The sequence below is a fragment of the Benincasa hispida genome, chromosome 3 (genome assembly GCF_027475165.1).
Source record: "Benincasa hispida cultivar pf3 chromosome 3, pf3_genome.v1.1, whole genome shotgun sequence".
NCBI classification, from domain to species: Eukaryota; Viridiplantae; Streptophyta; class Magnoliopsida; order Cucurbitales; family Cucurbitaceae; genus Benincasa; species Benincasa hispida.
The window spans coordinates 66,009,026-66,022,489 of NC_143480.1; the positions used below are offsets into that span (position 1 = coordinate 66,009,026).

The following is a 13,464-nucleotide window of genomic DNA, read 5'->3' on the forward strand; positions in this document are numbered from 1 at the left end:
CATGAAGGAGACATACTCCTCAATTTTTTTATGGGTGTTGCGGAGGGTTTTTTTTTTCTTGAAGCGACTGCTCGAGGAGGTGAAGTAGTGGACGACAACAGTTAGGATGATCGGGATGCACAAGTTGGTGTTGGCGATTCTATTTATTTAATCTTTTTAAACCATCTGACATTTTAACCTAATAGAATTTTTTTAGAATAAAAATTGATAAGTAAGCAAGAACACATGATCATTTAACAGCCCAATCAGCAAACTATTAAGTCAATTAACGGTCAAATGGGTCTAGGGGCCATTTAGAACCATTATTCAAACTTTAGGGAACTAAAAATGGCCATTATAAAACATCATGACCAAATAGATATCTACTTAAAACCTTAGCAAGTAAAAGTGTATTCTTTCCTATATTTAAAGTAATATGAGTCTCACTTAATAAAAAATGACAATGAGAAACCAACCATCGGAATAACTTTAATAAATTTAGAGTAAACTCTAAGTTTTATTCTCTTTTTTATTTTCATAAACTCGGTCAATGTGAAATTTAGAAGAAAAAAAATAGTAGACATTTTAAGTTTTTTTAATTATTATTATTATTAGGGTTGTTTTTAAATATAGAAAAATAGACCAAAATATTTACAAGATATAGCAAAATTTTAGAACTATCAATGATAGACGCCGATAGACTCATTGATAGTTATAAAATTTTGCTATATTTTGTAAATATTCTCTAACAATTTTACATTTTAAAATAATTCCCCTTATTATTATTATTATTCTTCAAGATCATTCTCATTTCAGGGAAGCAAACGTGCCGTAAGAACTTTCGAGAACGTCGGAAAGATTGACTAATTTACGAAACCACCCACAATGAGGATAAAAACTTTAGGATCGAACGATGTCTATTTACGTAATTTAAACTGAAGGCTGCAAAACCCTTCCTTAAACCCTAGGTCATCAAAAAGCTCATTCACAATCTGCAAATTTCTTCTTCATCGTTTGTTTTAGGGTTGAGGTTGAGATTCAGTTTCTCCTATTGCTTCAAATGGCGAAGCGTTTGGTTCCATTGCTGAATCGCGTTCTGATCGAGAAGATCGTGCCTCCTGCCAAAACCAATTCCGGCATTTTGCTTCCTGAGAAGTCCAGTAAGGTGAATCTTCCTTCCCTCTCCCCCCTCATTTCGATTGCTTGTGTATGTGAATTCGTTGGAGGATCGACGTTCTCTTGAAATTTTGCTTTTGTTTCCGTTGTTTTTCACCGAGATACTGGAAATTTTCGACACTGAATTCTCTCGGACGACTAGAGTCATTTTCGTTTATGGGTATTCTTATGGAGTCATTTCCGTTTATGGGTATTCTTATGGAGTCATTTCCGTTTATGGGTATTCTTATGGAGTCATTTCCTTTTATGGGTATTCTTATGGAGTCATTTCCTTTTATGGGTATTCTTATGGAGTCATTTCCGTTTATGGGTATTCTTATGGAGTCATTTCCGTTCATGGGTATTTTGTTTTTTGCCTGTTCTCGTTTGATAGTTATTTGGTTCATGGTTTCTTGTGCATTATTAGCCTATTTTTGATGGTTTCGAATCATTATAAGTGGTTATCTTACTAATTTTAATATTAGCCTATTTAGAGAGTTCTTATATAATGATTCGAAAGTGTGAATCTTTTCATTTCCTTTCATCCTGATTTCAATGTTAATGACTGTTCTGTTATACAATTTGTAACATATTTTCTCTTTTTTCAGAGAGTGAATTGTGATATAATTTAAGACCGAATGCTTAACATAGATGTGAATATAGCTGCTGAACTGTGTGCGTGGGATTGACGGATGCAATTTTTCATTTTCAGCAGAAATCCATATTAGTTTAGAAGTATTTTTCGTGGATGAGCTTTGCAGGGTAGCTTTGATTTAGGGTAATTTCTTCCATCAGAATTGCTTTCTTTAGATTCATAAACGACTGTTTCGTTCATGATAATCTTAGATAGTCAATGGATTCTGGCTTGTGTTTTACTTAATCTTACCTCCCTGCATTAGAAGGAAAAAAATTAGCAAAACCTTTTTCTTAATAAGCTAGTATGTCAATGGATTCTGGCTTGTGTCCTAGGTTGCTGTGGGTATGACTTTCTCATGATTTCCTTTGTAATTGTTCTGTCGTGCATAGTGGGAGCCCCTTTCTTTTAGTTGGCTTGTCTTTTGTGGGTTTGGTTTTTGTTATGCTCTTGTATTCTTTTTTCATTTTTCTCCATGGGAGTAATAAAGAAGGATTGTTGTGACTCACCTTAAAATTTGTGGTTCTTTTATCAAGCGTTGTTTGTACTGATTTTTGTTACTTATGTAGCTTAACTCTGGAAAAGTTATCTCCATTGGTCCTGGGGCTCGTGACAGAGAAGGAAAGATTATTCCTGTCACTGTAAAGGAAGGAGACACCGTCCTCCTACCAGAATATGGAGGAACTGAAGTCAAGCTTGGAGAAAAGCAGTATGTATACTAGTTCCTATTACTTTTTTTATTTATGTTCTTTTTGTTATTGTTCAAGAATGTGGTTTTAAAGTTAATGTGGAAGTTGAAAATTCCCTCGATTGCTCCATATGGCCTATATTTTGATCATTTTGTAAAATTTTTGTTGCTCTAAATTTACATTCAATTCTGATGTTCTCCAAATTTTTGTTTGAATAGGGCGATGTTGTATTGTCCGAGTTTATGTTGTTGGCCGATTTGCCCCGTTTTGGTTAATTCATGTTTGTCTTGGATGTTTCAAGATAAAATATCTTATTGTGTGGTACTGCATTATTAGCTGTTCCCAACTTTATTTATGCCATGAAAATTAGTTTTTGATGGTTCTCGTCAGCAGTTGGGTTGGGTTAGACAATTGCTTTGAGCTAGAATAGTCAATTATTTATTATAAGACCAACATATGCTTGGGGCTTCAAAAAAAAAAAAAAAAGTCAATTTTAAGGATTGCCTTACCTTAATAACTCTAAACATTGTGTCAATTAACTATTTCATGAACAAAGAACAAACTGCGTAATCATGCGTTTTTCTTTGTTCTGAATCTTCTGATTGTATGTAACTTGAGGCTGCTGTCTGCTGATACTGGATATGGAGACATAAGCTCAGTAACTTTAATTACTTGGGAATTTAGAATGTTATTATTTTGGATCCTTTAGAAGTTTGATTGGTAATTTTTGTGTAATTTTCTTTAGGTTGAATATATGTTTTATTCCTATTTTTTGTAATTTTTTTCTAGTTAATCCCTTCCCTTGCATTTTAAAAAATCTCAATTATACCCTTTCCATTAGTGGATGTTATATCTTACATGTAGTTGATGTTAAGCTTATGTGACATAATACTTATTGAGTTGGTAGGAATTTTGAAAGGATGTTCAAACAAGAGAGGATGATTTCTAAGTAGACATAATTTCCGCCTTTTCCGCACTCCTAAATTGCTCAGCTTCTACTCCAAATTTTTGCCAATTGACCAAGTATCATGCCACGTAATCTTATCATTATCATTAACCACAACTACTAACGAAGATGGTAGGATTAAAAAATGTTAAGACATAAAAGACCTCGATGGAAACATTTGAATTGAAATGAGGACTAATTTGAAATAAATACAAACATTAGGCATTAAAACAATCATTTAGTCTTTTCTTTAATTACAAGTGTTTACAATTCGGGTTGGTTCCTGTTCTTTTTTTTTTTTTTTTTTTTTTTTTGTTGTTGTTTCTTCTCTTTATTTAGTTTCTGATGATAATCTTGTCGTCTGATTTCAGGTTCTATCTATTCCGCGACGAAGATCTATTAGGAACACTCCATGAATGATTGATCACGTGAAAGTTGGATTGTTTTTCGAAGTGAATTAGAGAGCTACTTTCTGTTTTTATTCAAGTGAGATTCTTAAAACATATAAACAAAATCTTATGTGAATTTTGGTCATTTCTCACTGAACTTTTTACAGGAATCTTTTATGATTATTAGGCTGTTTCTACCCTTATTATCTCAGGTCTGTCCAGAGACATAGATTTGGGTGTGAGGAAATTAGTTCGGGGTGCTTTTCTGATTGAAAAGGCTGAACTCCTTAATATGTTGCACTTTGAGATTGAATCGATTGAAATAATTTTCAAGCAAATCAATTGATGCTATTGGACCAAATTGACTGAGCTCTTGGGTTGATCGGCCTATTTTATTTGAGAGCAATTTTAAAATGGTTAAAATCACATTTTTGTTTTTTAATTTTTAATATCATTTCTAAAATATGTTTTCAAATATTCGGATTGTGAAAATTATATTGAAAAATGTAAAATTAGATATTAAATTTATCTTGAGTGAACTTAAGAAAAAGTGAACTCCATTTATTAAACAAAGACTTCAAGAGGGACTTGAAGACCGAGATGATATATAAATTTCTGGTTGCTGATTAAAATCATAGAAGTACACATTTATGATAAATATTAAATGTGATACCAATATTTTGTCTTTTCATTTGTTTTTTAGGCCACATTTACATCATGTCGTAAATTGTAATAGTTACAATCCTTCAAATACCTCATAGAATATCTAAGGTTTAAATTTGAGGCTAACATCGACATGTAATTTGTATTGGATGGAAGCTTTTGGAAATGTAATATTTTGGGTTTTGAACCTTGAAAGATTTTAAGTTTTGGTTTTTCTTATGTGTACTTGTGATAGAACACATGGATATTTGGAGTATTAAAGTGATTTTGAGGATTGATCAATGATTCTGGGAATTTTCAAGTTTTATCAAATCTTTGGTTCATTTGATCAACTAAGGGGTTGAGATCAAATTGGTTTTGGGGTTGTTGGGGTGAGTTCTTTAGATCTTGTTGTTAAACATGGCTCTTAGATTTCATACGAGGATTTCTTAAAATTTTAATATTAGAGCTTAAGCTCTAGAACTAGTATATATTTTTGTTGTTTATCTTTTCTTGTTTTTTTTTTTTTTATTTTGTTAACTTTGTTTTTCTTCTTGTTCATCTTGTCAATTTCTATCTAAACATACATATATATATATAAAAAAAGTGTCAATTTGTTTGTTTGTTTCGTGTTGTTGTTTTTAGTGTTATAGATCGCGTCTTAATCTACAAATTTTTGTTCTTTGAGGTCTTCAAATTCAGCTTGGTTTGGTGTTAGATGTATTTTGGTCAGAGTACAACTAATAAATCATATTAAACCATAGCTTTTAATCATTTTTGCAAGATGTAGTCATTTTTCAAACACTACTATTTAAATATAGCTTTTACTTTGTCGACCCAATAAATTCCCTACAAATAAGGAATTGTAGTGAGAAATATCTATAAATAAGGTACACATGTTATATTGCAAATAAGGGTGTTCGTGGGTTGGGTTGGGTTGGGTTTAGGGATATTTTAGGCCTAATCTTATGCTTCGGTTTGTGTATTTTTCTAACTCAAACTAAGCCTTATTAAATTATGAACCCAAACCAAACCAACCAATAAAAAATGGGTTGGGTTGGTTCGGTTTCATCGGTTCCCTTAAAAAAAAAAGCTTGGAATCACCAATAAAAAACACATAAGATTCCACAATCCACAAGAACAAGATCCAAAATCTATTATAATAAAACAAGTCTCCAAAATTCACAAGAAAAACCATAATGTCTACAAAATTCAAAATATAGACAACAATGTATCATCTAAGCATTCAAATTCACTAATTTTGGCAAAATATAAAGCATACTTTTGCAGAAAAAATGAGTTTCAAGACAGTAGAACTTTTTCAAAGCTCCATCTCCAGTCGCTATCTTCTTCATATCTTGTTGTAGACCACCTCAAGATCTTTCCCACTATTCTCTTGGTGCTCTAGATTGAGTTGTGGGACTCAAAGAGAAAAGCTGTGCTGCAACCTTGTTGAAGAACCTTTTTTCAAACCAGTTTTTCTCTTAAAACCTTATAGATTGCATGCCCGATTTTCACTTCAATCTCTCCATTATATTGCAGATCAACATGCAAAGAGAAGAGTTGCATGAGTTGCAGCTCATGCTTGGAGAAGACAAAGACAAGAAGATGCAATATGTGTGAGCTACTTCAAAAGATGGATAATGAAAAAAATCCTATTTTCCATCTTGTGTTTTATTTGTTTTTCCTTTTTCAATTTTATCTCTAAATCAAAATTTGATTTTGTAAATCTATTTTGATTTTTAAAATGAAAATTTCATAAATTAATTATAAAATAAAACTTAATTAATTTAATATCAAATATTAAATTAATTTTAACACATATCCATCTTTATATATTTAAATCATATTTAAATATATAATTCTCCTATTCCGTTTAATTCTAAAATTAAACATAATTATATCTCATATAATTACTAATTCCCTTAATTCTAATTTGAACGTTTCAAATTAACTTATCACGCTATTCTAGAGCTAGTCCATTACGAGCTAGTAGGGGACCTCGCGAATCTATAGATCATGGGCTTCAATGATCCAAGATTAATCGGTTAAACTCATTAGACCAAATTAATCTCCATTCGTTAACTAATGGGTCACTCCACTAAAGCATATAGTTGCACTCCCCTCATGTAGATATATTATGTCCATATGATTTAACCATAATCAGCAAGTCGACCCTTCACAGGTTATTTGTAATAATAGCTGGGTCAAATATCTGTTTTACCCCCGAGATTACGTCTTATTCCTCAAGATCTTCTAATGAACAACTGGTTTGTGATCCAATCACCAAACCAAACTCTCTCAGCCTAGTGAGAGAGTGGGGTTCCTTGTTCAAGACCTGGATTCAGTACTTGAGAAAACAACCTTTCTCCTATCCCTAAATCGGGTAGGCGTAAACTCCGTCTTGCACCCTATGTCTCCAGCTATCTATCCGGTCTTACCCCTGAAATGGGAGTCTTATTAAGTCGGTACTGTTGAGCCAACTTTCAACTATGAAAGGTTAATCCCGAATAAATAGAAGTTCATAGTTAGCTCAGGATTAAGATCGAGTTACCTAGGTCGTCTAGGTGAAATAGTCAATCTTAAACAGTAAACAACGTTATAAAGTAAGAGTGACTTATTTCTTGGTCCTGATCTTATGCAAACTCATTGCATAGGATGCCCCCATTCTTCATGTCATAAAATGTACGAATTAGGATCACATCGTATGTAGCACTTTACAACTCTTTGTAACAACTACAGAGTAGGTTGCATCCAATGGTGTTACCAGAATAAGGTATCCAACCTCATTCATGTACCATAGATCATTTTGACTATTTACTCGAACCTGATCCACTCTTATGTCTCCACATAAAGTTCAAGTACTCATACATTAGTCATGGGTCTTAGTTTATTAGATTTAGACTTTCATACAATTTATGAGATCAATAACAAGTATATTGATATAGAAAATGTTTATTATTTTACAAACTGCGAGTTTTTCGGACATAAAACCCAACACTAAGACTATAATGTAATGTCTACAAAAGTCTTCAAAATCCAATAGATTTCAACGACCCATTTATGATCCTGACAAAAGTTGCTCCTTGAAGAACCCTAAACAAGATTTAAACAATAAATTATATAAGAATACTATCATAATTTCAATATATTAATATAGATTATAGAGTAAATATATAAAAGATAACACTACTTGATAAAACTTGATCACAAGTTTCCAATTCTTCAGTTTGTGGAGTAAGATCTAATAACGTCGGCTTCGCACGTAACCAATTTTGTGTACATATTAAAGCCTCCACCATCTTAGGACTTAAAGAACTTCTAAAAGAGTCAAGTATTCTACCTCTTGTACTAAATGTTGATTCAGAAGCAACTGTTGACACTGGTACGGGTAAGACATCTCGAGCAACTTGTGATAAAACTTTGTATTTAGGAGCATTTAATTTCCACCAATTCAAAATATCAAAATTTTCTATCAGATCTTTTAGGTTCTGACAAATATCTCTCCACATCATTTCTTGTTTCATTCAAATTTTTCTCTTTTCTTCTTCGTTTGTATTCCAACTATAAATCCATTTCCATGTCATCACAATCTTCACTTATTTCAACTATGTGACATGGTTGTTCAAAAGCATGACCACTTGAATCACTTGTCTTATAAAACTCATACAATTACATCAAACTAACTTTCACTTCATCCGTCATTATTCTAGTAACTCCATCCCCATAGATACTTATGAAACAAAAGGACACATAATCCAACTTATATCGTAGATCAAGCACAATAGCTAGAAATAACACTTTGTTCATCTTGTCAAAAGATCCCCAATACTTATCAAATTTCATTATCATATTGGAACCATAGTATATATCACACTATTTACATTTTGGCTCCAACCTATTAAACGTTATTGAATCCCACAAAGTTCATGAAAAAATATATTAGAAGTGACATAAGTTGAGCCACTAACCTTCAATGTAAGATCATAAAACATCTTCAAAAATTTGACAAATGTTCGAACATGGTTCCAATCCGCTAAGGTCGTTGGTCCCTTTCTTTTCTTTCCATTCTCATCTTCAGTAAAGTGATGTACAAAATCTTCATCCTCTTCTTCTAAGCATTGAAAAGCCTTTTCAAATTTTAAAGCATGATCAAGTATCAAATATGTTGAATTCCATCTTGTAGACATATCCAGACAAATAGGGGCTTTAGATTCAATCTTTTCATGTCCAACACAATCTAAATTTTTTTTCAATCGCTTAGGAGAAGATCTAACATATCTTACAACATTTCGTACACTAGCTATCGAATCATGCAATTCTTTCAATCCATCATTGACAATCAAGTTCATAATATGAACACAACATCTCATATGCAATAATTCACCATCCAAAATAAGAGACTTCCAAATTTTTAGTTTTCTCTTCATATATGAGATTGCTGAATCATTTGAAGTTGCATTATCAACACTAATTGAAAAAACTTTATCAATACCCCAATCCAATAAACAACATTCAATTACTTTACCAATTGTCTCTCCCTTAGGATTAGGCACTTGACAAAAATTCAATATTCTTTTCTGTAAATTCCATTCAGAATCAACAAAATGTGCTGTAAAAACCATATAATTGATGTTCTGTAAGGAAGTCCAAGTATCTGTTGTTAGGCTCACTCTTTGACAACTTTTGATTAAAGTTGATTTCAACAATTTTTTTTTCATCTACATACAACTGATAAATATCCCTAACAATTGTGATTCTTGAAGGAATGTCAAACTTAGGACATGTAATATTACAAAATTCTTTAAACCCCTCCGTCTCTATAAATCTAAATGGTATCTCAGACAATACTAGCATCTTAGCACATGCATTTCTAACTCTTCGTTGACTAAAGGCAGTAGATAAAAAATTCATATTGATAGCACCTTTTGCATCAATTTCATTCGGTTGAAATTTTAGTATGGTTTGCCCTTTAGGTTGCTCTCTAAATGGATAATTTTTGCATTGTTTTCGTAAATGCTTCCATAAGGTACTAGTTCCACAGGAAGAAGTGTCACAAGTGTACTCTTTATCACAATAATTACATTTGTATCTTATACCTTCGGTGTTAGATCTTTCCATCTTTGTAAAGTGATCCCACACTGAAGATGATGGCCTAATTGGTTTTCTCTTGCCAATGACTTCCGATGGTTTAGAACATGCATCCGGGACGAAAATATTTATAGGTGGTGATTCATTGTCGATCAACTCACTATTTTCCATCTACAATATTAACAAATAAAGAAAAATAAAAAAAATCGTGAGCATAGGTGAACCATGAGGAATAAATAATTATATATATATATATATATATATATATATATATATAGTTTAATGGCTAACCAATAACCAATGAGGCTATGGAGGTGTGAGATTTCAACGTGAAGATGACACTCACGGAGAGGAAGAGTCGGAACTTAGACAAGTGACAAAAAAGAGTGACGAAAAGGAGTTACTCGCAAGATGACACTGACAGAGAGGAGTAATGGGCGGAGAGGCTGTCGTGACGAGTGACGAAAAGGGAATGGCAGACGAACGAGTGAGGAGTGACTAACTCGGACGAAGAGGAAGAGTTGGAACTCGAACGGAGTTGATGGACAAGTGATGAATGTCGTGACGAAAAGGGACGAATGGCATGATGAATGGCACTACCGTCTGTCTATGTCTATTGGGAAGTTGAAACATGGAGAAGAAGGAAATCAAAATGACCTCCAATCTCCAAGGTCCACGTGTTGACAAGGGAATGACTTCTACCGAGAAGTGGGAAGTTGATGTTGGTTTGGGCCTTCTGGTTCTTGGCCTGAACTGAACTGAAGGGAATGGGCCAAATGGTAAAGTCTACCGTTGGGCACTAGGTCTATAATCTTGAGTTGGTTCGGTTCAAACCGAATTTTTTTTCTACGAACCCGCGAACCGAATCAACCTATTCGGGTTTATTAAAAAAAACCCAAACTAAACCAATTTTTTTTTAACCAACCCAAAGTAGCTGGGTTGGGTTGGGTTGCTTGGTTTTTTTGGGTCTTCGATTTTTTTTAACATCCCTAATCGCAAAAATGGCTAACAGATTTGTAGGAAGAGGAGGGTAAATATTTTAATTTCCAATTATTTCTATAATATATCTATCTTAATACAGCCAAGTCATCTCCAATGATTTTTAGATTTTATTTTCCTTAACAAAAATATATCCTTTGGAGATTAAATAATTATTATTTTGTTTTTGAAGTTTTCATTTTTTATTTTTTAAAAAAGAAAGATCTCATTTGAATCATGTTGTATTTACTTTGTATGTCCATTTTTTTACCCTCGATATATCTTAATATTTACAAATTAGATCTCTTAAATAAAAAAGTAATATTTTGATTTAAGACTTTTTTTACTATAGCATAAATTTTCTATAGATATTTAGTTAGATTTTGTTTATTAGGTGTCCTTAATTATAGGAGTTGGGTAGTTGAAAAAAAATGCAAAATTTTAGAGAGTAAATTAGGTTTAGGTATTTTTTTTTGGAAGATTACTTTTAAAACACAAATCATTAATTTCAAAATTAGCCATTTTGTTTCACCCTTTGTTTATAATCCCTTTATTTATGGACCATTTCCATTTGTTAGTTTGAGGATGGGCTAAGCCTATACTGAAATGGGCTGATAAGATAGATCCATTGGGCTCTCTAAAGACACTTCCAGTGATGTAGGCCCAAAAAGAATGTTTTTTTTTTCTTTGTTTCTTTTTTTTTTTTTTTTTGGTTGAAAATACTATCATTCACTCAAAAAGTGAAGATTCAACTTATTACCCATGAAAGATTACTAATTTGCTCAATTAAGGTTGCAACTCTAACCTTTCAATCCTTTATTTGTTTAAGAAAATAACCATTTCATACTACTATGGTTTCTCTTAAACTAATTATACAAGATTCATTAAAAAAAAAAAAAATTATAAAATATAAATGACAACAAAAGGATATTATTCGTAGTACTGAACATGTTCTCGAACAACGAGAATCGAGATAAGACATTTAATCTAACGTTATAGGCTTTGAATGAGCATGTTTAACTTTAAGTGATGTACTAATTTGTGGTTACTTTTTAATCCACCACAATACCCACTTCAGTGAATTTGGAAAGTCTTTTGGAATCTTTTTCACTTTTTTTTTTTCAATTAAAACATGGTAGGGTTGATGATTGTATATTGGTTGTTTTAGGGTTTTAATTATAATGCCTAGTTGTAAATTATAATAAGCTTTATCTTGAAATAGTTCAAAAGATAGTCACTTTTCTTTTTTCTAGTGTTGTTACAAAAGTATATTAGAAACAAAGTATAATTTGTTTTTTAAGGAGATTAAATATATAATTATCCACTAACAAATATTATTTTTAAGCAACTATTCATGCTTATTAATTATTGTGGGTGGAAATTTAAATTATTGACTTTTGAGATAATAATTTATGCTTAATCTATTGAGTTATATTCTTATTCACTTCAAATTTTTAATTTTCTCGTTATATTATATTTTTTTAATCAATTCTTTACTATTAAAAGATGATGGAAAACTTTTTTTTTTTTTTGTAATAAATTGAATTTAATATGATATCTTTAATAGATTAATGTATACTACATTTAGAAAATTGTTAGATGGTAGCTATTTGTTTGTAATGAGGGGGTATATGTTCATTATAATGATTAAAATATTCGTTTGATAGGTCGATATATCTATAAATCTAGAGGATATAACATCAATATCAAAGTTTAATAGATATTTTTGATGTCTCGTGTAAATACGTGTGTACATGTACATGTGCGATTGTGTGTGGCAACAAGGCCAAGAAAATAATAATGTTCGAGCCAAAAATAGCACCCCTAAGATCAAAATGAGTCTAGGGGAGAAGGTTGGCTTAGGTCAAGGCCCAAATCAATTTTTTAGGCCAAGATATGTATATATATAGCAACAAGGCCAAGAAAATAACAATGTTCGAGCCAAAAATAGCATCTTAAGATCAAAATGAGCCTAGGGGAGAGGGTTGTCTTGGGTCAAGGCCCAAATCAATGTGTTTGGCCTCGACCTAGCAAAATAGCTAATGAGACGTATCACACATGCCCAGACCAAATGCATCACCCTAAGACCAAAATGGGCCTAAGTAAAGGTGTTCGACCTCAATCAAGTCGAGGTAAACTCTAGTCAAACACCAAATAAGACACACTCCTCGGCCTGGTGAGTTGAAGATTTACAATAAAACAACTTTGGTACTCTATCAAGACAACCTAGGTCAATCACTCTTATAAATACATCATGATAACGCTAGAAAGAAGTAAGTTCATTTTCCACTCACAGACTCCATGGCTATTAACATCAGAGCATCTGTGGCAAGTATCACACGGTACACAATATATTCATATTTTACTCCTAATCAAACAAATTCATCGTTGCTGTTACCTAAAAGTCAGATTCTTTTTTCTATTCGAATTTTGACATCAACAACTTACATTATGACTTAACAATTAAATGAAAGAGTTTTATTGAAAAGCTCAATATATAAGCCACGTAACTATATAAATTTTAAAAATTTTCGGATGCTATTAAAATGAGGCATAAACATTAAACCTGAAAACATATAAAGCCTCTATGTTAACCATTATCTCATTTGGTAACCACTTTATTTTTTGTTTTTAAAAATTAAGTTTATAAATACTAATTTCGATCCAGTTTTAATATTATCTATTTTGTATTCATGTTTCAAAATCCAAGTTAAGTTTTGAAAATTAGCGAACATGTTTTGAAAAGCTTATTTTTGTTTTAGAATTGACTAGGAATTCAATTATTTCCTTAAGATGAGTGAAAATTATAATAGAAAAATTGAGAGGAAACAAGCATATAGAATTCAAAAAATAAAAAACCAAAATCAAATTATTATTAAACAAAACTCTGGTTTTTTGTTTTTAGTTTTTGAAATATTAAGTTTATAAACACTATTTCCACGTATAATTCTCTCTATTTTG

At 31.8% G+C, this 13,464-nt stretch overlaps 1 protein-coding gene across 1 annotated transcript; it reads left to right on the forward strand.

Annotated features, from left to right (window-relative positions):
• The first annotated feature begins 769 nt into the window (after positions 1-769).
• LOC120072886 (10 kDa chaperonin, mitochondrial-like) lies at positions 770-4,153 on the forward strand. The gene is made up of 3 exons (XM_039025415.2): positions 770-1,144; positions 2,338-2,477; positions 3,775-4,153. The coding sequence occupies exons 1-3, from the start codon at positions 1,040-1,042 to the stop codon at positions 3,821-3,823; spliced, it is 294 nt and encodes a 97-aa protein (XP_038881343.1). The 5' UTR covers positions 770-1,039; the 3' UTR covers positions 3,824-4,153.
• Positions 4,154-13,464: the final 9,311 nt, after the last annotated feature.